The 27,997-nt window shown below is 36.6% G+C and overlaps 5 protein-coding genes and 2 pseudogenes across 9 annotated transcripts; 4 read left to right on the top strand and 3 right to left on the bottom strand.

Moving 5' to 3' along the window:
- Nucleotides 27–2,947, top strand: LOC104712452 (non-functional pseudokinase ZED1-like). 4 transcript variants are annotated; one of them, XR_755514.2, is made up of 3 exons: nucleotides 27–1,094; nucleotides 1,479–1,631; nucleotides 2,248–2,334. XR_755514.2 is itself a non-coding variant. In XM_019229383.1 (3 exons), exons 1-3 carry the CDS (start codon nucleotides 128–130, stop codon nucleotides 2,698–2,700), a joined length of 1,095 nt encoding a protein of 364 aa, XP_019084928.1. In that variant the 5' UTR covers nucleotides 27–127; the 3' UTR covers nucleotides 2,701–2,947. The 4 variants fall into 4 exon arrangements, 3 of the variants coding, with proteins under 3 accessions (XP_019084928.1, XP_010427656.1, XP_019084929.1); XM_019229383.1 differs by lacking the exon at nucleotides 1,479–1,631 and adding an exon at nucleotides 2,680–2,947 and having other exon boundaries at nucleotides 2,248–2,354; XM_010429354.2 differs by lacking the exon at nucleotides 1,479–1,631 and having other exon boundaries at nucleotides 2,248–2,514.
- Nucleotides 5,701–8,114, top strand: LOC104712454. Of its 2 annotated transcripts, XR_755515.1 has the most exons (4): nucleotides 5,701–6,112; nucleotides 6,217–7,278; nucleotides 7,358–7,496; nucleotides 7,572–8,114. XR_755515.1 is itself a non-coding variant. In XM_010429357.1 (3 exons), exons 2-3 carry the CDS (start codon nucleotides 7,374–7,376, stop codon nucleotides 7,971–7,973), a joined length of 525 nt encoding a protein of 174 aa, XP_010427659.1. In that variant the 5' UTR covers nucleotides 5,701–6,112; nucleotides 6,217–7,373; the 3' UTR covers nucleotides 7,974–8,114. The 2 variants fall into 2 exon arrangements, 1 of the variants encoding a protein (XP_010427659.1); XM_010429357.1 differs by having other exon boundaries at nucleotides 6,217–7,496.
- On the top strand, nucleotides 9,691–10,951 carry LOC104712455. The gene is made up of 3 exons (XM_010429358.2): nucleotides 9,691–9,890; nucleotides 9,982–10,179; nucleotides 10,284–10,951. The coding sequence occupies exons 1-3, from the start codon at nucleotides 9,872–9,874 to the stop codon at nucleotides 10,754–10,756; spliced, it is 690 nt and encodes a 229-aa protein (XP_010427660.1). The 5' UTR covers nucleotides 9,691–9,871; the 3' UTR covers nucleotides 10,757–10,951.
- LOC109126484 lies at nucleotides 10,866–11,944 on the top strand (annotated as a pseudogene).
- On the bottom strand, nucleotides 12,468–13,657 carry LOC104712456. Its single transcript, XM_010429359.2, has 3 exons — nucleotides 13,471–13,657; nucleotides 13,073–13,288; nucleotides 12,468–12,982 (listed from the first exon to the last, which is right to left on the bottom strand). Exons 1-3 carry the CDS (start codon nucleotides 13,580–13,582, stop codon nucleotides 12,696–12,698), a joined length of 615 nt encoding a protein of 204 aa, XP_010427661.1. The 5' UTR covers nucleotides 13,583–13,657; the 3' UTR covers nucleotides 12,468–12,695.
- On the bottom strand, nucleotides 14,718–15,434 carry LOC104715750 (annotated as a pseudogene).
- LOC104715751 lies at nucleotides 21,995–23,614 on the bottom strand. Its single transcript, XM_010433131.1, has 3 exons — nucleotides 23,311–23,614; nucleotides 23,002–23,234; nucleotides 21,995–22,069 (listed from the first exon to the last, which is right to left on the bottom strand). Exons 1-3 carry the CDS (start codon nucleotides 23,612–23,614, stop codon nucleotides 21,995–21,997), a joined length of 612 nt encoding a protein of 203 aa, XP_010431433.1.

Raw genomic sequence — 27,997 nt, forward strand, 5'->3', positions numbered from 1 at the left:
ATTTGACTACTCGAGGAGAAGAACAGATCAAGCTTGCTCTTTTTGCAAAGCCAAAGTTACGATTTTTCTCCGTAAAGATCTTTACTTTTGAATTTGTTTGCGTCTTCCTCTCTGCTCCAATCATCTAATGAGTAAGAATAACAAGAAGAAGAAGAAGAAGAAAATATCGGATTTGAAGAACGGAGGGATACTATTGGAGGAGCTAATCGCTTCGTTCGACGGCAAGACCAATCCGATTCGTTGCTTCTCCTCTGATGAGATCTTTAAAGCTACTGACAATTTCTCCGAGAGCCAAGTAATCTCCAGTTGGGGATATTTCATTTGGTACAGAGGCGTAATCGAAGAGAGACCAGTTTCAATCAAGAAATGGTCGAGTCAAAACCTCTCAAACTTCACAGAAGCGTATCGAGATATCTCTGTGTCCTCTCAGATGAGTGGACACAAGAACACCCTAAAGCTTATAGGTTGTTGTTTGGAGTTTGATCTTCCAGCTCTAGTCTGTGAGTACGCTGAACACGGACCGCTTAGTAAAGACGGAGGAATCTCAAGTGGAGAGGTTTTGCCATGGAATGTGAGATTGAAGATTGCTAAAGAGATTGCTACTTCTGTGACTTACCTCCACACGGCGTTTCCAGAGACTATAATCCATCGGAATATTAATCCGACGAACATTTTTATTGATGAGAATTGGACGGCGAAGCTTTCTGATTTCTGGTTCTGTGTTGCAATACCAGAGGGAGAGTTATATGTGGAAGATGAAGTGAAAGGTGTGACTGGTTTTGTTGATCCGGATTATTACTGGACTATGAAAGTTACTGAGAAAGTTGATATTTATAGCTTTGGTGTTGTGATGTTGGTTTTGTTGTCTGGAAGAGCTGCTGTGTTTAATGGACCTGGTGAGACTCCTATGTCTCTTAACGATCATGTGTCTGAGGTAATGGAGAGGAATGGGTTTGATGAGATTGTTGATAAAGAGATATGGAATAGTTTGGGTGGTGGTGGTGATGATTTGGTTGTGAGACGGTTACAGGTTGAAGCTTTTCTTAGGTTAGCTTTGAGGTGTGTGAGATACAAGAAAGAAGATCCAGTGAGTGGTATGCTTGAAGTTGCTAAAGAGCTCAAATTGATTGAGAAACTCTCTTAATTACTCTTCCTTCTCTTGTTAGATTCTATGAAAGAATGATAACCTCTGAGAAGTTTTGATGATGTCTCAATGTTTTTTTGAGTTCTTGTGTTACTAGTCTATGTCTTGTTCTATCATGAAGAAATCAAGAAATACTTAGCTCTCTTTTTATATAAAGATATTGTCTTGGCAAGCCAAAGAGAGTAACTTTAGAACTCAGATGTCAAATACTCAACTCTCCTAAGTGTGAACTTTTAGTGATGTCTCAATGTGTTTGAGTTTTTGCTGCTACTTGTCTTTGTAATTCTCTATCAAATACTGAGCTCATTTTCATGATGATTCCATTACTGAACAGTGATATTTACAGTATATGGGCAAGCCAGAAAAAGTTACAGTGAAAACAACCAAGTGTGAACACATTAAGTCTCATGCTGGTGCTTCAGTTTTGGTGTTTTCCAATTTCTGAGATGCTATCCAAATGGAGATTTAGGATGTGAATGTCTACCCTGTATGTAGCTCAACTATGCTTAAAGAATCATTTCGTGTTGGTAATATATGACCGATACCTTTTCTGTCAATTGTTTCTAACTTGGCAAACCTGTAATAAATTCCTATTACAAGTAGAGTAACATATTTNAAGATGCTATCCAAATGGAGGTTTAGGATGTGAATGTCTACCCTGTATGTAGCTCAACTATGCTTAAAGAATCATTTCGTGTTGGTAATATATGACCAATACCTTTTCTGTCAATTGTTTCTAACTTGGCAAACCTGTAATAAATTCCTATTACAAGTAGAGTAACATATTTTATCTAACTTGGTTACCTGTTTTCAGATTTGACTTCTGTTCACTTCTAGTCTTGGTTCCATTGTTTTAATATGTGCATGTCTCTTTCAAATCTATGCTATTATATGTGGATTAATACCCTTTTTCTTGTGAAAAACATATGTCTAGTCTTTCTGCTGTTTCCAGTTTCATTTCACTGTTATAAGTCAAGTCTTTCTTTTGTATGCAGTTTTGAGTTTTTCTAATGAGCCAATGTCTCTGTGCAATGGTGTCCATTGGTTGAATGCGTTTCATGTTCTCTTTTCAGGTTTTCTAACGAATCAATGTCTATGTGCAGTGCCTCGGAACCAAAGCTCTTTGTGCAATGGTGTTCTTGTGTCGCTGTCTTCTCGGTGCAATGTCTCGGAACCAAAGCCCTTTGTGCAATGTCTCGGAACCAAGACAGTATGTTCATTGTCTTGTTCTCTGTTCATTATCCAGATATTGCAAGTTGGCTTACAAAGAGAAGCATTGTTAGGCTAGTTCTCTTTTGTGTAGACATAGAGATGTGGATATGGGATTGTATAGATGACATTATTAATCAAGGTGAGTTTATAGTTGTGTATGTGGGAGAAGGTGATGTGATTATTGCGGTTAACGATAAAATATTATTAATTGGAGGACCCGTAGAATCTTGAAATACATTTGGGGGAACCGTAGTCAATTATATAATAAACCATGGAATCCAAACATTTTTTCTAAACTAATAGTTTTTTTTCCCTTCGATGAGGTCATCCCAAAACCACGTTAGGGTGCCGGCTTCAGCAAGGTCTTGGCTAAATTTTTTGGGATGGGCGACCATCATGGTAAACCCTCTCTCCTTCAAGCCTTTGATCGTGCTGGCAAAATCACCGTCCCCCGTGATAGCTAGCATATTGCCCGGGGGCTGTATATCAAACCCATAGAACATCATCTCTTGTAGTAAGAGAGAATCGGCTTCATCGCGTTTTCGAACTCTACCATCTGAAAAGAATATCATATAAAGACTTTTGAGTAAAGATAAACCGAAACAGAGGTTCTTGAGTAGAGATAGACTTCTTGCAAAACCTATTTACCTGACAGTTTTGGGGCACACTTTTTGCAATATTTCTCCCGGGGAACAACTTTATGCAGTTTGAATTCTTTCTTCAGTTCGAGGAAATCTTCCTCTTTAAATACAGACCTGCTATCCCCAAAACCGGTGATTGTATTTAGGTATAATTTTGAGTGAACCTTCTGAAGTCCAGCATCGATCTTCTTCTTGAGATCTTTTACGTTGTAATTGGTCGTTAAATGGCAGTTTTCAAAGTCCCAATGCCCATCCACACCATAAAACCTTCTGTAGTTCCCGAGAGGACGCGGCATGATTGTTCTTTCACGAAGAAAAGATAATTCGTCTACAATCAATATACCTGAAGATTCTGGAACGGGGTCAGGTACGGAAGGTAGATTTTCGGATACGGAGGAGGGTCCTGGACCGGAATGTGGATTTGGGGAAGGTTCAGGTACGGAAGAGAGTTCTGGACCTGCAGGCGGATTTGTAGAGTGCTTGTGTTTCTTAACTGGTTGGCCAATCTTAAACGATACCAAGGGTCTTTTACCACCCCTCTTGCTTCTCTCGCTCATGATTTTGATTTTGGTTTCGCTAGAGATTAGAGACGAAGATATTCAGAAGAATTAGGTCGCTGTTAGGGTTACCTGACCTCTTTAATAATTTGGCTCGCAAGTAAACCGTCTTTACTGCTTATTTCTCAGTTTTGGCCCTGGCCCAGGCCCATAATAAATCTAAATACATTATTTTTTTTTTTGTCAACCATTGGACCACAACAGGCCGGCCCATTAGCCTAATCCCTACATTAGTCTAAATCGTGTGATTATTTTTTTATTGATTTACTGCTTATTTTATGAATTTTGGATTGTGATATTTTAGAAGAAAAAAAAAAACATTACTTTTTGAGCAACATGTTGAATGTGAATCTGATAAAATATTTATTTGGAAGAAATGTTTAACATACATTTGTGTTGATTTTTTTAAATGAAAATTATTGGATTTATTCTTGGGTGAAAAAGATGGAATCATTAAAAAAAATTATAGACGGAAAAGTTATGGGCGGTGAAGATGACCACTTAATCATCTAAGACAAAGGAAAATTAGGTTGTGTCCGGCAAAAAAATCAGCAACTTTAAGCATTGGGAAAAGCGGTTCTTCTACGTCCGAGCTGATTATAAATCTTCCGAGAGCGCATTCGCTGGAAGGCAGAGAGTGTAGAATAGATCTCCGGTTTTAGAAAAAAAGAAAATCTAAGCCTAGTTGGTTTAGCATCTTCCAACTAAATATTTGAAGTCTTTAAGCTAAGTCGGTTTTATGTTTTCCAATTCAGTAAAGGAAAAAAATAATCAAAAAGGGATATATATATATATATATATATATATCCCAATCCTCGTCTATTCAATCACAACATCTTGAGAATCGTCTAGAATTGCTTTTCTTTTTCTTTCTTGCTAATCAATGGAGGGTTCTATTTCTTTAGTCGAAGTTGAGAGCATTGGCTCATCATTCGAATTTGGTGTTGATGTCCCGACGTTTTCTAATGCATAATCGATCGAGAAAGAGAGATGTCCTATTACCCAAATATAAGGTTTATGTGGATGTGTTAATATTTCGAGTTGGCCCGGAGGAAAGATACCAACTAGAAAGTTTTTCCTTTCTAATAAATAACATCATACGGATTATCGTAGGCGCCTAACCGCGGTAAATGAGATTAGGTATGATCTGATTCACAAACTTAATCTGGTGAAATCTCATCCGAGAGATTGGAGCAGAAATGACTTTGGTCGAGTGGCAGCTATACCCATATGCTTGTTTGTGTATTGTAATGACTGTCTTCTGGTAGCAAACTCCGCTTTTAGAGAGAATAATCGAGGAGTTATTTATTGTAGTTATTTTACACCTAGGGCAGTGAAACACTTTTATTTGAATGTGTCAAGTTCTGAGATGAAGTAGTGAGAGATGCAAGGCATAAATTGGCAGGGAAGAAGCAAGTGTGTGAAGTAAAGATAGTCAAATGTTATACACATATTTTTTTCAAAATTTTAAAGTTTTTAAAATTATAGAATAAATAAAAACCTCTAAACTTAGAACCATGGTAGGAGTCTAGGAGATCTAGTACTCTTACTCTATATTTTCTCCTCGACGTTATATTGAACTCTGAGATAAACAAATACGTATTTTTTGTGACAAAATAATTAATTAATTTCGAAACCGACCTATCCTTATCACAAAATAATTAATTAATTCCGAAACGTGACTTACTTTTGAGGTCGTTTCTTGAAAAATTAGAAGAATGGACGAACAAACCCTGAGGGGATGTTGACACGTGGATAATAGAAAGCGATCGAACGGTTGGTGTTATGTGGGATCTCTAATCTTTGGAAATTAAGGAATGGATCGATGCGGTTAAAATCGTATGCTACAGGCAGAGCTGTGTGGTGGAGAGATCTTATATACTATAACTCTGTTTAATCTTTCTTCTTCAATCTTTCCTTGCCTATACATGGGCCTTCCGCATGCGACATGGGGGTCGGTGAAGATGACAAATCAGGGTTCGCGCTTCCAGGTGTCATGATCAAGAATATTTCTCTTATTCTCGATCATCGAGGTGAGATTGGTGGTTGCCCGACCTTGAGTTCTGTTACAACAGTCACTACGATGCTCAACTCCTGCGGTCTAGCAAGCTATGGCGTTTCAATCGTTATTCCTAGTTTGGATCAAAGTCCGTGGAATCCACCGAAGGGATACATCTGTCTTTATGAATCCTAATAGACGGATTGTCGCCTCTTGTTTCCCCTTCCTTTATTGCTGCTTGCGTATGTTCATCGTAGCGAAATGGCGATCTCCCAGCTTACCCCAGCTTGTATTTGTAACTTTGTGGGGGCATTAACAATTGCCATCGAGGTCGGTATTTAGATTGGGTCCATTTTTTTTGAAGAAATGACGACGCTCAAGTCGGCCAAGAAGAAGGGGACCTCGGTTGTGAACATGCGTCCGACTCAAAACCTTTTGCCTAGCGTTAAGGTCAGCAACTTTAAGCATTAGGATCAGCGGTATTTCAACATCCAAGCTGACCAGAATTCTTCTGAAACCCCATTCATTGCAAGGCGGAGAGTGTGGAACAGTTCTCCTGGTAAAATAACGCTTTTTTGCTCGTCCTAGTTTACACAAATCTTACTCACCTAATTTCTTCATTTTTCTTTAGAGTTCACCGCTTACCATTTAAAAAAATGCTAGATGGATTTTGCCTGGTTCGAGACGCACTTTATAGAGGCTCTAATCGCGAGTGGCAACATTTTACTCCAAAAATAATTGAGAGAGCCATGGGTAAAGCCAAAACAAGTTTCCCAGCTTTGCAAACACACTCGACGAATCGTCCAAAGCAGTTGGTACGTCTATTGCTGACTCAAATAGGCTGCAGACCCAAATTCCAACCTCTAAGGTCGAGGCTGTCGTCCTGGAGGACCAACCTGCAACTGAACCTAAAGGGGCTAGGAATGAGACGTCTGATGTTGATATCGATCAGGTTGACATGACATTTGTCAAGCAGGTCGAGGTCTTGCCCCTGCCGAGCAATTTTTTTCCTGAAGCTAAGACGAAGTTCACTGCTTCGAGAAGATGACCGCTTAAGCATCTAAGACAAAGGGAAATTAGGTTGTGTCCGGCAAAAAAGGCAGCAACTTTAAGCAAAGGGAAAAGCGGTTCTTCTACGTCCGAGCTGATTCTAAATCTTCCGAGAGCGCATTCGCTGGAAGGCAGAGAGTGTGGAATAGATCTCCGGGTCGAGCCATATTCTCTAATTATTTTGGACTTATAAAGACTTATTTGATCTAACTTTCTTCCTTTTTTACAGTTCGCCTTAGGCCATTAAAAAAATTTCTAAACAAATTTCAAGAGATCCGAGAGACTCTTTTTCAAGGTTCTAATTTTGAGTGGGAGCAAATCACTTGAAGAAGAGTTGAAAGCGCGATGTGTAGAACAAGGAGGAACTTCCCAAGTTTCACCAAAACACTTGGTGAGTCATCGACAGCAGATGGTACGAATGTCGTCGATTCTAGTCTTCTGGCTTCCACCATAGTGCCAGCTCGAAGTCCAACCTCAGAAATTGAAACTATCGTTCCCAAGCACCAAAATGAAATTGAGATTGAAAGAGATAGAGACTATATGACTACTATCGGGTAGATTCGCAATGTTAACCCGACAACGGAACAGGTCGGAACCGATTTGATCGAGGGAAAAGAAGAAAGAAAAGAGGACACGCTTATCAACCAAGGTCGGAAATCAGTCTGGTCGTAAGAGGTCAGCAAGAAGCAGGTCTAGATTCCAATGATATGTTTTGAGTATCTCAAGAATGTCAGTTTGGTTTTGATTATTTCAGAGAAGTGCCCCTTGCGATGGTGCGGGAGGCAGCGGGCCACCTATGTCGGAACGTGAAGAGCTCCTCATCGATTCTTCTCAAACCAAAAAACATATATTTCGAGGAGAAGTACCTGAATTTTGCTCGGTTTTCAGTTCAGGTATATTTTTCTCCATAATTTCTGTTGTATTTATAGGGCATTAACAGCTCAAGGCGATTTGTCTGATTTTTGCAGTCTATCGCCTATGACAATGCCCTATTTCTGAAGTATAATAGGCGGCTGAAATCTCATTCGACCTCTGAGCACACCTTCCACTTGATGAAGGAATGTTTTGAGCGAGCTCGGGCTATGGAAGCATCACTACGAGGTACAGTTTATGAGCTCGTGGGTGCTGCCAAGGAGACAAAAGGAGTCATGGCCTCCCTTGAACAAATTGTGTCCAACCTATCATCCAGTGAATCAGGCCTCCAGGAGGAAAAGGTGAAACTGCAGGAGAATCACGACTTTGGTTCTTTGCAATCGGGAGCTCCTACTCTGGCTTCCATCCGAGAACCTCAAGGATCTTATGCGGAGGCTTTTCAAACTGACCTGACGATCAGGACGACAGGCGTTGATGCTAACCTTCGTAAAGCCTGAATGTAGACTGCTTCCTCGATTTCTTCTTTTCTTTTCTGTTCTTATTCTTTAAGAATTTGATTCATCCGGGCCGTAGGCATTTGTAATAACAATTTGATTTTGTAAATTTGTTTCACTTTATCCGAATTCTCGAAAGTTAATTTCTTTTCTCTTATAGGTTTTAGAAAAAAGGAAAATCTAAGCCTAGTTGGTTTAGCATCTTCCAACTAAATATATGAAGTCTTTAAGCTAAGTCGGTTTTATCTTTTCCAATTCAGTAAAGGAAAAATATAATCCAAAGGGGATAAATATATGAACCCTCCATTGATTAGCAAGAAAGAAAAAGAAAAGCAATTGTAGACAATTCTCAAGATGTTGTGATTGAATAAACGAGGATTAGGACACACATATATATATATATATATATATATATATGTGTGTCCTAATCCTCGTTTATTCAATCACAACATCTTGAGAATTGTCTACAATTGCTTTTCTTTTTCTTTCTTGCTAATCAATGGAGAGTTCTATTTGTTTAGTCGAAGTTGAGAGCATTGGCGCCTAACTAGGCTTATGGATTATCATCTTTTGTATGGAGAATCGATCGAGAAAGAGAGATGTCCTATTACCCAAATATAAGGTTTATGTGGATGTGTTAATATTTCGAGTTGGCCCGGAGGAAAGATACCAACTAGAAAGTTTTTCCTTTCTAATAAATAACATCATACGGATTATCGTAGGCGCCTAACCGCGGTAAATGAGATTAGGTATGATCTGATTCACAAACTTAATCTGGTGAAATCTCATCCGAGAGATTGGAGCAGGAATGACTTTGGTCGAGTGGCAGCTATACCTATATGCTTGTTTGTGTATTGTAATGACTGTCTTCTGGTAGCAAACTCCGCTTTTGGAGAGAATAATCGAGGAGTTATTTATTGTAGTTATTTTACACTTAGGACAATGAAACCCTTTTATTTGAATGTGTCAAGTTCTGAGATGAAGTAGTGAGATGCAAGTCTTGGAATGCATAAGTGGCAGTGAGAAAGCAAGTGTGTGGAAAATTAATAAATAAAAACCTCTAAACTTAGAACAGATGGAAAAATGTTTGGCAGCTACTTGGAGTATGCTCCAACACATGCTCACACATACAAACAATTTAAATGTCTGTTTAATTACTTGAACTATCGTTATTACATAAGGACATGGGTAAACTTATAGAGGTTATGTGTAGAGCACCATAACCATAGCTTCGGGTACCATTCCGGTGTTTGATGCAGCGGAATCCGATCACCGGCGATTTGGTCCGTTATGACCCAATTACATTTTTTGACCCGGTTCTTTTTTATTAAACTAGACCCAAATAATTTTGATCAAACCGATCCAGTTAAAAAAAAAAGATTTCAGTGTAAAAAATGTTAAACACACAAAATATTTTTCAAGTAGTTAAAAATGTTTGGTTCCGAAGTTCCACAATTGCCGGTGATCAGAGTTCAAACATTTTTCCGTAGGAGATCTAGTACTCTATATTTTCTCCTCTGACGTTATATTGAACTCTGAAATAAACAAATAATTTTCTTTTTTGTGACAAAATAATTAATTAATTTCGAAACGTGACTCACTTTTGAGATCGTTTCTTGAAAAATTAGAAGAATGGACGAACAAACCCTGAGGGGATGTTGACACGTGGATAATAGAAAGCGATGGAACGGTTGGTGTTATGTGGGATCTCTAATCTTTGGAAATTAAGGAATGGATCGATGCGGTTAAAATCGTATGCTACAGGCAGAGCTGTGTGGTGGAGAGATCTTATATACTATAACTCTGTTTAATCTTTCTTCTTCGTTTCTCTTGGTCTCTTCTCATTATCGCGCACCCATTGATCAAATAGTTTCTTATTTCTCTCGATCTCCGTCCAAACCATGAGCACCGGTCGATCAAGTAAGATCTCTCTCTCCAGTCGATCTAATTGTGTTTTTTTTCCTCCATTTCGTTATTGTTAATCTGTTTCCCGATTTGTTAAACCTCGCAGCGGCTCACACATGCGTCTTCTGGGACGTCCAGGATTTCCCGGTCCCTAAAGGTCGCGATCCTGATTCGGTATATGAGAATATAAAACTAGCTCTTGCGAATAAGGGGTTTGCTGGTATTGTTCATATCAGGGCTTATGGTAGGAAAAACAAGGTTTGGGATGACTTTCTATTAGACGGAATCACGGTTATACCCGAAGGTGATTTCTATTCCGTAAATCTCTTTAACCTAGATAACTTTTTTTTTTTGTGTGGACCTGTAATCTAAGAGACTCTCCGTGTTCTTTTTTTTTTATCTTTCCAGGAGATAAAGATGCGAGAGTTAAAAGGATGATTAGGGACGTTCTTTTCTGGGCTCTGGACAATCGTGTACACCCATCTGCACAACGAATCGTGATGGTAATTTCAGAACACATTGGACAAGATTTGGATTTCCTCTCCGTTCTTCAAGGTTTGCATTCTAGAGAATACAAAATTCTCTTGGCTGATGTCGCATCAGTAAAGCAACCTGAGTTTGTAAGCGAAGAATGGCTTTGGAGGAGCCTCTTCGATGGAGGAGATCCTATTGAAAGGTCACAATCTGTTAAGCACGATGATGATAACCTGAAGCGTAAGGATACTGCAAAAGACACTGATAAGCGAAGCTCAATAGATAAGCGTAAGGATCCTATTGAAAGATCTGTTAAGCACGATGATGATAACCTGAAGCGTAAGGATACTGCAAAAGACACTGATAAGCGAAGCTCAATAGATAAGCGGAGGAGATTTTCGAAGTAGCTACAATAATGTTGTTCTATCAATCTTTCTTTATGGATGATCATTTTCTTTTTTATCTCTGTGAAGTCTTTGGTAAACTCTGTATTGGGTTCAGATGCACTGTTCTTCAATGTCTAAAAATATCGTTTTTACTACCTTTAATACTCCTTGGGTTTTTGTATGGATAACATCTACGTATCATCTTTGATCTGTTAACCTCTTGTGTAGTTTTGACCTCTAAGCTCGTCCTACTGCATTCTTCAATATCTACAATGTTGCTTAATTTCACAAGAGGGCACACCTATTTATCATCACTTTTATAATCGATGATTACGTAGCTCTTAAATCAAAATCTAGTGGTAATCGATATCAGATATTCAAAGTACAACAGATAACTTCTCCCACCCAGTGCTTATCACAAAAGAGGGAAATACACACTTGATATGAAAGAGATTCGTCGGGAGATGAGTTCACTGATGTCTTAGTTTTTGTCTTTTTGAATATGTGCATAGATTAGAGTTAGACTTATTGTAGCTACTTTGGGCGATAAAGATAGCTAGAGAGGTTGCAAACGCTTTGACTTATTACCTTTTACACAGCATTCTCAAGGGTTTTCATCCATTCAAATCTAGATCCTTTCACCATTTTCTAGATGGACATGGGGTCACAAAGCTCGGAAACTTCTGCAACTGTATCCCAATCCCCGAAGGAGAGACATTTGTTCATGATGATACATTGCGCAAAAATACCATGAGTTTAGGCACAATACATTAAAGGGAACACATGGACTTGGTGTATGTAACTTACCTGTCATTGATCCGGATTACAAGTCAACCGGAAAGATCACAATAAAGATCGATATGCACAGCTTTGGAGCATTCATGCTAGCTCTTGTGCAGATAAAGGAAGTTGATGATGAGCTATCCCTATCTTCCGATATTCTGAGAGTATTTGTTGACTTGTTCATCAAACCTTATGACGATACTCGTTTCCCGCTTCACCATCATGTTACTAAGATACTGAGAAAGTTTGGGTATGCAGAGGTTGTAGATTCAGATATGAGTTATCCAGCTGCTTGGCCTGTTAAAGCCTTTCTCAGATTAGCGTTGAGATGCATTGGAAGACTCGTTGACTAGCATGATTCAAGTGGCTAAAGAACTCAGGCTGATTGAGAAATCTCTATCATTCAAGTATGAAAATGAAACATAAAAAAGAAATAAGGATAAGTTAATCTGTGTTTATCTATGTTTTTTTGTAGTAAAATCTCTGTGACCTTATCTATCTCTCTTCGTGGATAATCTGCAGGTATCAGAAATTAGCGGTCTTCTGAATGTTAAGACAGAAGTTACAATGGCATTTCCTGGCCTTGAACTAAGGTTACAAAAGGAATAGTGAGTCATATTGCATCATACGGGATCATCCGATGCATCTCAACGCCAAGTTGTAGATTTTTAATCAGCCTGGCTTTTCTTAGATTAGCATTGAGATACGTTGGATGCAGCAACTTAGGAGACCCGTTGACTAGCATGATTCAAGCAGCAGCAGGATCACTGATTTCTGTATCTACAACCTGTGCATATCCAAACAGCCATGGGCAAAGATTTTATGTTCGGAGGTATTTTTTTGTATTATTGATTACGAGCTTGGAGGATTGGCTTGGATTAATGCTTGAATCAAAACCTTGATATCCCTTTGTTTTTTAACGGCGGCTTTGTATGATAAAATTAAGTCAGGTTATCGTCCTTAAAAAGTCGATGTACAACAATAATTACGACTGAGCAGTTCTTAACCCAACAAAGTTTATCAGAACAAGATGAAGTGTTGATTTTTTAAAAACACAAACCCAAAGGTTTCACATAATTGAAAGACAGAACAAAGGATGATCATTTACAAGTGATCCTTGGGTTTTGCAAGGGCTACTTCCCTAGTCGTGTCCTTCCGCTACACCTTCGAATCAGTATCAGCTATGCTCCGCTTGGTCGATTGGTTTTCGTCCATCAAATAGTTCTCCCCACTGCCTTATTTTGAGTACAAAAGGACGAATCAATTCTAACGAGTGCGTATTAGGGCATATGAAAAAAATATTGTGATGTCTAGATTTCAAAGCTTCGAGAACTCTGCGGAACTTCTTGTCTTCTGAGACTTTTTCCCCGATTACCATCACATTTGAAGGTTCAGGATGGTCTATCGTCCAGATAAGAATGTCCCTCGACATTTGATTAACTCTCCCACATGTACCCCCTGAAACTATATATACAATACAAAAGGGAGATCAAGATTTATTTACAGACATACATATAAGTAATGGAAAAAGGGAGGCGTGTTAAGTAGAGGAACCTTCGGGTTGGTAGAAGACTCCGGCAGCAAGATAATCATATCGCAATTTTCCCGGTATCTCATCCTTCTTCCCACCATAAACCCTTATTTCCATGGTCTCATCTCTATAACCCTCACCCGCCATAACTGATGTTATAGTCTCATAAACCGAAAAAGGATCGTGACCGTCAGGAATGGGACAATCCACGATGTCCCAGAAGACACCTATTTTATCCCCTGCGAGGTTTCAAAAACCGGAAACGCACAAACAATCGTGAAACAAGTTTTAGATCCACTCAAACTTAGTAAAACAGATCTGATTAGATACGCTAATACACTAAGACAGATCGATCAGATGAAATCTATACAAACAATTCCAAAGGGAGGAAATAAAAAAGGAAAAAGATAAGAGATCTTACTCAAGATATTTCTGCTCACAGTTTCAACTGGAATTGAAATTGGCGGTGGCAATGTCGATGGGAATGGAGCTGGGCTTATTCGGCGGTACTTAATTAGCTTATCATGGCTCATGGTTTCTAGAGGAGACAATTAGGTCACTGTTACAGAGGGGGTTATTAGATCTCTACAACACGAACTCTGATCTCTACAATATACGCTCGTTGTTTTCAGTAGTAACCGTCTATACTCCATCTGTACTTGGGCTATTACTCTCAGCTTTACATGGGCCAGGCCCATAACAAGTCTAAATGCATTAGTCGTGTGATGATTTATATATTCATCCAACTCGTATGTCGCCCGACGCAGTAATTGCATTTTTTTTCTCCAAGGAACTGAAGCTGGCGACTGAGAGCAGAAAAAATGCACAAAAAATGCACATAACTGAAGATGCATCTTTTGGAACAGCGGGCTGTGTGAAACAACGTGCTGTGTAGGAACAACATGTTGTGTGGATCAAGAACCTACATCATTTCTCATTAGACACTTAGGTTGATGACATTGATGCGTGAGTTGACGTGGTAGAATTTGAGTGCATGAAAGACAAACTAAGGAGTTGTCGACTTTGAGAATAAGCAAAAACGTAATGTTGAAGTTGTAGAGATTTAAGAAAAATTATCTACAACCTCTAGAACATTCTGCTCTTCATTGTCTTGATTCCACAATCACACATTGTCTTTACCTGCACCGCAACACAAAAAAGATGCATAATTATTTCGAGAAACACTTAGTGAGATAATCTTTTCATATACTGGGCTATACACACAATCAATAAGATCTCCTCATGCCACAATCATCAAACAACAAACAAACCAGACAATACACAAAGAAATCACAACATCAACCGCCTGCTGATGATGTTGTCGACCGACACCAGGGTGTATGAAGGTAGATACGCTTAGGCTGATTGAAGTTTATGGAACATTAGAGTCTGAGTTCTCTTGCGTAAGTGTTATTTCATCTAGACACATCTAATTTATCTTCTTTGATTCTCGTATGTGATCTTTTTAGCATCAGTACTATGTGATCTTGATAGCAGCATTACTATGATAGGTTCATTAACGAACAATGCAATAACTTTTACGATGTGGTATTTTATAAGGATTGTTCAGACTTGGTGAAGATGGTGTTTTTGCCTTCAGACTGGCCAGTTTTCTCATCGTACCTTGATGACATTCAGATTGACAGGGAGGAATTTTTAACTTTCTCTTTATCTTTTATCTCTGGTAATGCAAATGTAAAGCGGATTCCTTGGCGCGTCAAGCGATATTGAGAAAGATAGATCAGACAACTTTGCAGTCCAGTTCGTGTCCAAGAAAACATGAATTGGCTTAACATCTCTCTATATAATGATCTTAGGAAACACCATTTGAAGATAAGCCAGGGCATTTGCAATCTCCTTGCCAATCTTAAACCTTAATCTCAAAGGCAATAACGATTCCTCCCCGTTAATCACTAGACAACCTATGTGATTCAAAACTCCATATTCAGCATATTCAAACACAAGAACCAGAAAAGGGAACTCAAGACAACATCCTAATAGTTTAAGAAAATTGTTGTGGTTGCTCACTCGAGCAGACAAGACAATGTCTTTATAAACCTCTCCTACTCTGTAATCAGTAACTTTATACTCCGCGAATCTCTTGATCATGTAAGATATATCGTCGATTACACCTCTGTACCATATGTTGAACCCTTCTTGAGCAACAAAACAACCGGAATCGAAAGTATTGGTGGCTTTAAGGATCTGGGAAGAAGTAAAGCTACGTATAGGAATGGATTTACCATTACAATCAGCGATGAGCTCTTTTAAGAAGACGCTTCCGTTCTCCAAGAACCATCTCTCCTTTTGCTTGACGCTTCTTTCCTTCTTTTTCAGTGTCCCATATCTTAGATATTGCTTCAATTTTTTCCTCATCGATTCCATCTAACAAATATAAAGAGTTTTGGGGAAAAGATGTTCAAAAGTTTTATACCAAAACCAAAAATGACATGATTTTTCTAAAATCTCTAAAATCCAATCTCTTAATACAAGACAATACCTTTTCCTGGTTTGAAGACTGTAAAGATTGAATCAATGTTGTGTGTTATTCACGGGTGCCTTGCGGCCTTTATATACAAGACTTGATAACTTTGATAAACCCTAGACGTGCTGACCAAGCTACTATACAAAGTCGGTTATTCTATATACTACCGAGGTCCAATATACAATACTTAGCCCAATACTCCCCCTCAAGGTGAAGCGTGTAGATTACAAACGTCCAACTTACAAACGCCCAACTTGGACATTAGATTACTAAACTGAACTTTCCCCAATGCTTTAGTCAAAAGATCAGCCAATTGCTCCTTAGTACCGATGTGTGAAGTTGTAAGAATTCCACTCTTGATGGCATCACGTATCCGATGACAATCGGTCTCGATATGTTTGTTCGTTCATGAAAAACAGGATTAGCAGCAACATAAAGAGCAGACTTACTGTCAAAAAAGAGGTGAGAAGGTCCGTTTGGTGGAAAACCCAAATCTTTAAGAAGTTGTCGTAACCACATTATCTCACGTGTGCAATGACATTGCACGGTACTCAGCTTCACAAGACGATTGCGACACCGCTTTTTGTTTCTTAGTCTTCCAAGAGATAGGAGAACCACCAAGCAATGCAACATAGGCGGTTAAAGAACGACGAGATAGCGGACATTTACCCCAATCGGCATCACAATAAACCAAGAGTTGCAAGTCTGAGCGAGAACTGAGATAAATTCATTGCCCTGCTGTTCCTTTAAGATACGAGACTACACGTAACGCAGCATCGATATGCATTCCCCGCAGCTTTTGCAAAAATTGGGACAAAATGTGAACAGAATATGAAAGACCAGGTCGAGTGCTGGCAAGATAAATAAGACGACTGACTAGTCTTCGATACGATGCTGGATCTGAAATGAAAGGACTAGTATCCGAAGCTAAGTGATGGTTTTGCTCCATTGGTGTAGCAGCAGGCCTTGAACCCAGCAACCCTATTTCACTTACAATATCCAACGCATAAATCCTTTGTGTGAACATAAAACCTTCTTCATTTCGGGCAATCTCAATGCCGAGAAAATATTTAAGTTTCACCAAATCTTTCATACGAAAACACTCATCAACATATCTCTTAAATTTACGAATGGCCTCACTATCATTACCACAAACAACGAGATCATCAACATAAACTAAGACCAGAATCTCTACACTCCCACGTGTGTAGGTAAACAAAGAGTAGTCAGAATAGGACTGGACAAAACTAGCCTTTGCGAGAGCCGTAGATAGCTTATGATACCAACATCTCAGAGCTTGTCGTAATCCGTAATTAGCTTTGTGTAAACGAAGTACTTTATTTGGAGATGAAGATGTAAAACCTTGCGGAAGCTTGATATACACCTCTTGGCGAAGATCACCATGAAGTAAAGCGTTGTGCACATCCATTTAATACACTTCCCAATTATTTGCAGCCACAAGACGTAACAAGTCTCTCACTGTTATCATTTTGACAACCGGTGCAAAAATCTTGACCAGCAACTTGTCGATTTCCCAACACCACAAGCCTTGCCTTATAATGTTCAATACTCCCGTTAGAGTGATACTTGATTTTATAAACCACATTGTATCAAGGGCAACCTTCCCGAGAGGCAAATCTGCGGCACTAAACGTTTTTGTTTCTTCATGAGCTCCAACCTCTTTACCCATAGCGTTCGTCCAACGCTTATCTTTAACAGCCTCTCTAAAACTACATGGCTCAACTGCCGCACTAACGGCTGCAAGAAATGCCTGATGCCGAGATGAAAACCAGGAGTCAGTGATAAAATCAGTGACGGGATAAAGAGATGTACCTTGGACCGAGTCACGAGAATCGCTGGTGGAGAGGTCGGGAAGAACGTGATTAGCAGAGTTACTTGCCACTGTGTTGTATAACACATAATATTTTAAACGGACAGACGGTATTTTTGCACGTTTGCCCTGTCCCATGTTAGGTTCGGGCTGCGAGACAACAGAGTTCCGGTCAGTAGAACCGTCAACAACCGCGGAGGTACCATACGGTAAAATGGGTCCAACTTCGAGAATGGCACCATCAAGCTCGGCCGGACTAACTTTTTCTACTTATGGTTAGGAGGTACTAACACTCTCCCTGATTCCAATAGTTGCTGACCCATCGACAAACCACCAGTATCAAATGTGTCGAATATAACATCACGAGGCGACTCTGGTTCCGTCTGAGCAGAGAAAGGAAATTCATCCTCATTGAATATCACGTCACGAGATACAAAAAAAAAATCATTGTTTTCCAAATCATATAATTTCCAACCTTTCTTACCGTACGGATACCCCACAAACACACACTTTTTACTACGAGGAACAAACATGTCTTTGTCATGAATCTGCTTATGTGCATAACACAATGAACCAAACACCCGCAAATCATCATACACCGGTTGTTGTCCAAATAACACCTCATGCGGACATTTATTATGAAGCAGTTTTGTTGGCGTCAAATTGATAACAAGTTTGTAGGCAAAATTTTGTAGGCAAGTGAGCTTGAAATAGCAAGGATCTTGCGACATTAAGGAGATAACGATACTTTCTTTCCACTCTACAATTCTGTTGCGGTGTTCCCACACAAGTCGTTTGATGCATAATACCTTTTTCCCTATAGAAAGATGACAAACAAAGAAACTTTGTTCCATTATTGCTCCTAACCATTTTAACTGCCTTCCCAAACTGTTTTTCCGAATAGGCACAAAAGTTTTGAAGAACACTCTTAGCCTCTGATTTTTCTAACAACAAAAACGTCCACACACTTCGAGAAAAATCATCTAAGATTGTCAAAAATCACTCAAACAGAAAGACACTCACTTTTTTTTTATTAATACTATCAGAAAACATCTCTCTAGTTTGCTTAGCCCGAAAACATGTCTCACATGGACTTGGACTAGCAGAAACAGAAACACCGGAAAACAAAGGCATAATAGATAAAACTAAAAACGAAGGATGTCCTAACCGCTGATGCCAAAAAATTCCATCAACTTTCCGAACTGTCTTGTTTACTCGAGCAGCTTGCACATCCGTAAAATAATAAACTCCATCACGTTCTTTCCCGGCTCTAATCAGCGTCCTCGAAAACCGGTCCTATAAAATACACACTGGATCGGTGAAAAAGGCAAAAAGATTAGAATGCTTCAAAAGCTTTGAAACCGAAACTAACGTGCAATTCAAGTCAGGTACATATAACACATCGTATAAACTAATACGATCTGACAAACAAAACAAGCCCGTTTGTTTTGACAATGTCACACTTCCATCTGCAAAACCAATGGTATATGGAGAAGTGTTTTTGAGATTTGAAAGGACCAAAAATCTCCCGTCATGTGGTGTGAAGCTCCTATATCAAGGATCACATCTCCGTATTTCTTACCGATTAGTTTGTCACTCCCACCATTTGATTTGTCTTTAAGTAGCTGCGAGAATGCATGCAACATTTGTTCCAGAGTTAAGTCCGCAGAGACTACATTAGGATTGACCACATACGCAACATTCACTTGACCTTTTCCTTGACCACCAAAATAACCACAGCGACCACCTCCTCGTGATTGACCACTTCCTCCTCTACCGCCTCTCTCTAAAAACCATTCAAGATAACCCACAATCTGCCAACAAGAGTTCTTTTCAAGCCCAGCTCTACAACAGTTAGAACAGAGTCTTTCACGTCCTCTATTTCCACTAGAACCTTGGACTCCAAAATTACCTCCATCATGAGACTCATGACGAGTTCCACTTGATTCACCGTTTCCTTGCTCTAGGCGAGTCACAAACCCAATAGCTTCATGTTGTTGTTCACGAGCTTTAGCTAAGTTTTAGTCTATCTTCTTCTCGAATAACTTTGCTATACGCCTTTCCGAGATCCGGCAACACGTCCGCTTCAATGATGGCAGTCACGACATGCCCAAACCTTGACTCGTTTAGTCCCATCACGAACAGATGCACTCGTTCTTCGTCTCTCTCCTTTTCATATGCTGCCGCTGCTCCACACGTACACGCCGGTAGAGGTCGATAGGTTTGGAGTTCTTCCCACATCTTAGCAAGTCGTCCATAATAGTCAATCACCGCTTGCCCATCTTGTTTACACACCGCCAGTTTAGCTAATGAACGCGCACCTTGTTCCCAACTGAGAACTGTTCCCTCAAATTTTCCCACAACTTGTGAGCATCATGAACGTCACCGTCAATCTTACACGAGGCTCAATAGATGTCCTCAAAAACCCGACTATCATTGAGTTCACACTCAACCACGACTCGAGATCTCCATGTCCCTCACACGGATTTTTTAGAGTCCCGTCAATGAAACCCGTTTTTCTCTTCGCTTGCAAAGCATTCAACATCTCCGTATCCCACTCGTTATAATTATCACCCTTTAGTTCCACCAAGGTGATCAGCGCCCTTGGATTATCAGAAGCAAACACAGAGTAAGGTGACACAGCAACACCTTTATCACCGGTCACACCGGTTTCGAAAATCTTCTTACTGTCGTCCCCCATAGTACGAACAAGGAATTTTCGAAACTTCCGAACAAGGAACGAAACAGAAAGAAAGAACTAGTAGAAACGAAAAACTCAAAGAAATTTAAAAATCTAGATCAATTAGAAGGATCTATGCTCTGACCATAAAGATTGAATGAATGTTGTGTGTTATTCACGGGTGCCTTGCGGCCATTATATACAAGACTCGACAACTTTGATAAACCCAAGACGTGCTGACCAAGCTACTATACAAAGTCAGTTATTCTATATACTACGGAGGCCCATTACAATACTTAGCCCAATAAAGAGAACCAATCGTTGAAAGATGATCCGATTTGGTCAATATAAAGACTTTCAAAGTCCGACGACGACAAAGTCTAAATTGTGACAAATCACTCTTGTGTGTAGACTCTACACTGATTAACTAAAACTCTCTCCATAAAAAATACTAGGGAGGTACCCGCGCTTTAAGCGCGGTAATAAGATTTTAATAACAACAGTTTTGTTATTTCATGATATGTTACTTTTCTGATTTAATATGTAATAATTGACATATTTAAATATAGTGTTTTATGTTTTGAAAAAGTTTAAAATGTTTTATTGGATTGTTAAGTACTTTTTGTATTTGCATATATACATAAAGGTTTATCTTACTAAAGATAAATAATACTCTCAATGTGAAATATTAATTGAATCTTTTAAATAAACAATTAAACTGTAGTAAACAGATATTGAAATTCAATAAGTAAATTCAAAATTTTTAAAAGCGTAAGCAATTCCCAATAGTATTATAATGTAATATCTCAATTATAAAATAAAGATGAGAGTAATGCAAAGCTGGATTTCAAGTAGCGGTTAATACAAACATACTAAATTTTATAGACATTCAAAAAGAGAAAAAATAAACGGCCAACACCCCATTCTTTACATTTGAGTGCTTGAACTTTCACTTTGTTGCTTCATCACATGGTTTATGTAATAACGTCCAGCAAATTCAGACATGTAAATATATAAAGTATTTTAAGAAATTTTACTTTAACATCATAAATAACTTGTTTTAATATACATAATTACATCTTACATAGCCTGGTGATGCTCCAGTCCTTCAAACTCTGATTTTATGAAGATCTTCGAAGAGGCCAAGGTGTTTTCAAGACACGGTGCATCTATAGACATTTAGAATTTTAAGTGAATATATTGGTTACCTTATGATGATTATATCAGAACTAATTTATGTTACATACCTTCGTATTCTTCCACCCTCATAAACCACATTACACAGAACACAGGTTCGGATTTGTATATGAGATGGCACCCACTTGATTGTCATATGGTCATGAATTGAGAAGCGTAGTTGTCTTTGAGATGACACTTCACAGTCTCACACCTACATGTTTATCAAATAAATAAAAATCTTAACAGAGACAACTCTAAAACGTAACTGTTTTAAAGGTAGAGTAAATATCTTTTTACCTGTCATTCAACAACATGAAAACAACTTCATTAATATCAATGACACTCGCATGCCTTCTTCTATCTTCCACATCCATTATACACGCACAAACATCAAATTTGGGAAAAAGACATAATTTAGGTTTTCAAAATGTTGCTAATCTATTTTTGGTAAGTTTAAGTCGTACTTTTCAAAGTTTCATAAATCCTAAAAAGAGTCTAGTTTTTCGAATACAAAGATACCAATTAATTATATTGACAGATTGTAACAAAATAATATAAAATCAATTAAAGAAATACTTACCGAAAGAGATGGGATGATCTATTCTTCCACGATATATGTCATCCATATCCTCGAACCGAAAGTAATTCTTAGGACTCAATGATTCAAGCAGCGTCATATTGGTATCATCCGTAAATTTAATCTGATAAGGATGATGAGTATTCCTTTCCTCCATGTTTGGATTGATCACTTTGAAATTTCTAATACTTTATCACTCACCATCGTCGATATATTTCGGGAGTTTAGCGAGTGTATCAGGTAAATAAGGAGCTTCAATTGTGTCATCCTTCACAGTTTAACAACAATTGTGTAAGAATTCTTATATACAATAACTGTTAGGACTTGAAATTAAGTAAAAATCATTCAACTAACGACCCTAACCTTTACATCCACAAGAAGCAGAACTCGTTTGGTAAAGAACTCTCTGACTCTCTAAGAGTGTAAGACTTTGGCGTTGATACACCAATTAGTTCTTCCGGGTAGCAGATCAGCAATATAAATGAACCTCATGATTTTATCAAATTAGGTTTTTTCTTGAATCTTCTCTGGTATCGAAAACAAAAAGGGGATTTTTGATTTGTAAGAATACAAAGAGTCACGACTAAACGTTGCGTCTTAATCTTTTTAGTTTCTCACCTTTAGTCTTATTATTACAAATTATAATATTATATAAATAAATACAGTTTTAATATAACGTTTGTCACACTTGCATGTACAAAATACAATTTATGTTAACATATTGAAGATGTTTTCACATTTTCATTTTTAAAAACTTAACACTTATATATTGATATGAAAAAAATGTAATATTATTAAGGGGAAAAAACTGAAAATCTGATGACAATAGTATGAAATGAAACGTTATAGTAGATATTAGATGCTTAAAAGAAAATCATATATTTTCAAAGACTTCTTTGAAAACCACATTAAGGGTTTTGTTTTGACATTTCTCTTTATCTGTAATCAAAATCTTCAATTCTTTTCTGCTTGTCACTCTAGAAAATACAACGTATAGTTGTCCATGTGTAAATACACGCTTGGGTAGATACAATCCAACATGTTCTAATGTCTGACCTTGGCTTTTGTTTATAGTGATCGCAAATGCAAGAGCAACGGGAAACTGACGACGCCTCATACGAAAGGGAAACTTTGCATCCGGTGGAGACACAAACATCCTAGGGATAAGAACTTTATCGTTGACATTCTTTTGCCAGTTACAATCCTTGCTTCAATAACATGATTAGCCATTTGAGTGACAATCAATCTCGTACCATTAGGATCAATATTCCTAAGTAACATGGTAGGTGCTCTCTTTTTAAGCGTTAGAACATGATTAGGTAATCTAGAAACGTGAATATTGTTTAAGAATTCCTGAGTGTAGTACATATCGTCGTAAGCACTTGTATCGGAAGTCTTGATGCTGTATGAACTCAAATATTGTCTCTCTTCCCCTGGATATAATAAAACCAAAATAAGAAACCGTTTATATCGAATTTTGTTTGCCAAAAAATTGCACTCTTAATATACCTGGAAGTTGAGAGAGCGTATATTGATTTATTTTATCGACGTCATCATTTCTTGGACTAAGAATAGCTCTTTCGCAAAAGAATTTTGCATCAGCCCTTGTTGCAAATGATGTACCGTATATATGTTTAACAATTGCTTGTATAGGATTGTCACATGCAGCAATTAATAAATCCTTGGGTATTTCTATTTCGACCTCACCACTGTTAGACTCGTTGATCTTGCCATCCCCAATGTCGAGTAGCCATTTTGAAAATGTAAAGAGAGCATCTGCATCCCGACTATTTTTTGCCTTGCGAAGCCTCATGTTTTGTGTAAGCCGAAGTACTTTACAACTATCCCAAAGCAACGATGAGTTTATAGAGGCTAAAACTGTCCCAACTCTATCAGCCTCTGGCACAGCCTTTAGAATTTGTCAAAAATCACCCCCTAAAACAAAAACCTTACCTCCAAAAATCCGATCACAGCCAGTAGAATTTGTCTCCTATCCAACGTTTCAAAACAAAATATGTTCATCATTGGAGACTCATCCCATATAATGAGCTTTGCTTCTCTAATCAACTCGGCAAGATGGGATTGACCATCTATCGAACACGTTGTATATTCGTCCACATTGATGGGTATACTAAATCTAGAATCAGCGCCAATAATACTCCACAAGAATGTTTTTCCACTACCACCAAATCCATGAACAAAAAATACACCTCTATTGTTTCAATTCTCTCTTTGGTCAGCACGTTTATAGTTCCTCTCATCTATGAGAAGCCTATTCTCATTATTATCCATCATAGATTGGTCTGGTTTAGGCATATTCACAATAGTTGACAGAGAGCTTGGATTAGACCGCATAATCATTTTAATCTCAGCTAAACATAGGTTTGTTATCTGATCCTGACTTAACATTAGACCCGCATTATAAAGTATTTTGATTTTAGTTGACATATTTATGATCAGAATAATAATCGTAAACTTTTGTGTACACCAATATATCTTAAAATTTTCTTATATATATTTATAAAATATAACTATATATGTATATTGGTTGTTCGTACAGTTTCTTTGCAAATACAAAATATCTTCGCACAATATATCTTTTGTAGCGACCCAGAGATTGAGAGGCACTGAAACACCTTTCGAAAGCAATAGTATGACACACGACTTCCTTAGAAACAGCCCAAAACACCATGTACTTGCCTCCTTTATAGCTAAAATATATTCTTTGTCGTCATCCAATAATCCCAATGCAAAGCAGGCATCTTTAAATTCCTTGTACACATCTTTAGCAACTGACGAATATGATCACTTTGTGATCTAAGCTCATACTTATTTCTGTTATTCGGAACCATGGAGTCTTTTATATGATCCCAAGTATTGAATTACCCAACATTTGTTACTTTTCCAATGACATCTTGAAATTTAAGACGTAAACTCATATCATAGTAGATTAGAAGTTAATTACGGGAGATTTAAAATTATGGAGCAAAGGTAACTTACCGACCAAGTAATCATCACAATAAGATTTTTTCCATTCGTATTTTGAAGGATTCAACCGTGAAACACGAGCAGTCAGAGAATACATGACCATAATATAACCTGCACTAAACGAAACCAGTAATTATAATCAAATTTAGATTTTCAAACGCATTGAATGAAGAAATTTTTTTTAAGAACCTTGGAAAATATTTGAGATTTGATATCAATCATAAGCTCTGACCGACATCTATATATATAACCTTAGAGATTGCTATATATTCCTAAATATATTAAATTATTTAATAATATAAAATTTGTGTGTTTATAATAATAGATATGTGTAAATATATAACATATATATATATATATCTTCTATATGTTAAATTACTGATTTAAACAATACTTACTTACATCCTAATCTATCCATTATATAAAATCTAAATAAAAGACTAACCAAAATAGATTTATTTCCATCTTTATCACTTTAAGTTTATAATAAATATACTCATACAAATAATTATACATTTAAGTAATTATATATAACATATTTATATATATATTTCTGAGATATGTTAATTTTATTTTTCAACAATAGTTATTTCCATCTTTATCGTTTCAAATTTGTACATTTTATATGATTTTAAATTTTATCCTTTGCCAGTATGATTTTTACAAATAAAAGTATATAACAATTATTTGAGTTGTCTTACATGTATATTTTCTATTAAATATGTGTAACTGACCAAACTATATTAATTCTGATCTTTAGATTTAATTGGACGTGTGGTGCTTGTTGAAAGCTACAAATACCTTTTGGCTAACAACGTGCACACTGAACTTTTTTTCGAAATAAAAAATGAAGAGTAAGTTTTCCTATTATAAAACTTTCTTACATATTTATCGTCATAAATTTACCAAAATTCAAAAATTTGAAGATATACACGAATATTTTGTCATTCATTTATGTATAATTTATTAATTTATTATAGAATAAATTAGAACTTTATTAGAAACCTTTATAAATAAATGTTTTCATACATCCAAGCTTTATTAAAAATTTAAGATTCTATTATACAAAAGTCATAAATTAAATATATCTATTTTTAATAAATTAAATAAGCTTTAATGTTACAATTAAACAAAATAGATTAAATTAAAGAAACAAATATTATAGAAATATTGTAGGGTGAAAAAATTGTCTTCTCTTTGATCTTGGCTTCCACATCATGTCTGTATGATACCAAACTGATGGGTTTGAAATTTTAGCATAAGCGATTTCTTTGGCTTGAGGAGCTTGTGTATTGAATATAATTCAATCTGAGAATTTAGTTGTTGTAATCATTGAAGGAATCATAACATCATCCTCAGGACCATCCTCATTGTAGTATTCTTTAGGTTTAACATGTTCAATATTTTTTTATAAAGAAAAGTAATAATTAAAACATGGAATTATTATCAGTTCTCATATAACATGATTATTTAAATAATCTACATGAAATTTAAGCTAAAGATAAAAAATAAACAATTTTGTTTCTATTTTCCTAAAAATATACATGGCTATTAACGATCATAGTTTTCCTGCAAATATGGCAATCCAAGTGTAATCAACTTATGAAAAAGAAATTATAAATATTAGAAATAATTTAACACGTTAATAAATCTGATTATATAAAATAATACCTGATAATAATTAGAAACAAATTTATTCATCGATTCATCTGGTTCTATGTAAAATAGTTATTACCTATTACATTAACAGGAAAATAAAAGAATAATAAGATCATATGCATTATATTTCTTAAAAAGATGAAAGATAAATATAAGAATATATTATAAATATTCGATTGAAGATTTTTTTTTGAGTGTTATTATAATTTTGAGAACATAATAAAAGAATTAAATTTATAACCTCATCAAAAAAGCATAATATTATACCTTTTTCGAAAGGTGAACCAACAACAACTAAAGCTTTATGATTTATGGACTTGCTTTCCAAGAAACCACTATACGAACAAAAAAATAAAAAGAATGAGTCGATTAATCATAAAAACAGAAAATCGGAATACAAATAAAAAATGTTGAGAAGATGATTAAATAATTAAACTTAAAACCTCAACCAAAAAAGCACAATATTATACATTTTTTTGTAAGGTGAACCAGCAACAACCAAATCTTTATGATATATAGATCTTGCTTTCCAAGAAACCACTATACGAACAGGAAAATACAAAGAATCAGTCGATTAATCATAAAAATAGAAAATCGGAATACAAATAATTTTTTTTGAGAACATGATTAAAGAATTAAACGTAAAACCTCAACCAAAACAACACAATATTATACATTTTTTGTAAGGTGAACCAACAACAACCAAAGCGTTATGATTTTTAGATCTTGCTTTCCAAGAAACCACTATATGAACAGAAAAATAAATAGGATCAGTCGATAATCATAAAAAAAAAACAGCAAGATCGGAACACAAATATAAATTTGAGAACATGATGAAAGAATTATTGAAATTAATAAAACTATAAATTTAATAGAAGAGAGTTTTTTTGAGAACATGATTAAAGAATTAAACGTAAAACCTCAACCAAAAAAGCACAATACTATACCTTTTTGTAAGGAGAACCAACAACAACCAAAACGTTATGATTATTGGATCTTGCTTTCCAAGAAACCACTTTATGAACAGGAAAATAAACAGGATCAGTCGATGAATCATAAAAAACATCAAGATCGGAATACAAATATAAATTTGAGAACATGATGAAAGAATTATTGAAATTGATAAAACTATAAATTCAAGAGAAGAGAGTTTTTTTTCTTTTTTCTTTGTTGAGTTACGGTGAAAGCAAACGATAGCATTGTATTTATAGTTGTAAATGACTTATCTTTTTAGGGTTTCCAGTAAGGAGGTGTATTGTCGTTGGATTTTTTTTTCCTGCAGAAGCCCATTAATCTATAAACAATCTAAGCCCATTAATTATCTCAAATCTGTAGAATTTGTAGTATAAAACAGAACTATAGTTGTAAAAATGTTGTTTTCCAAAAATATAGGGATTAATTTAGCAAATTCTAGTTTTGCAAATAACTTTTTATGCAATTAGATTATTTCTAAATCGATTTTTGATTTATTTTTAATGCGAAAATAGGTAAATTTTTTTCCACGGGCAAAATATTTCAACGTCAATGGTAATTTCATTAATGGCAAAAT

This window comes from Camelina sativa, chromosome 9 (assembly GCF_000633955.1).
Source record: "Camelina sativa cultivar DH55 chromosome 9, Cs, whole genome shotgun sequence".
NCBI lineage: Eukaryota > Viridiplantae > Streptophyta > Magnoliopsida > Brassicales > Brassicaceae > Camelina > Camelina sativa.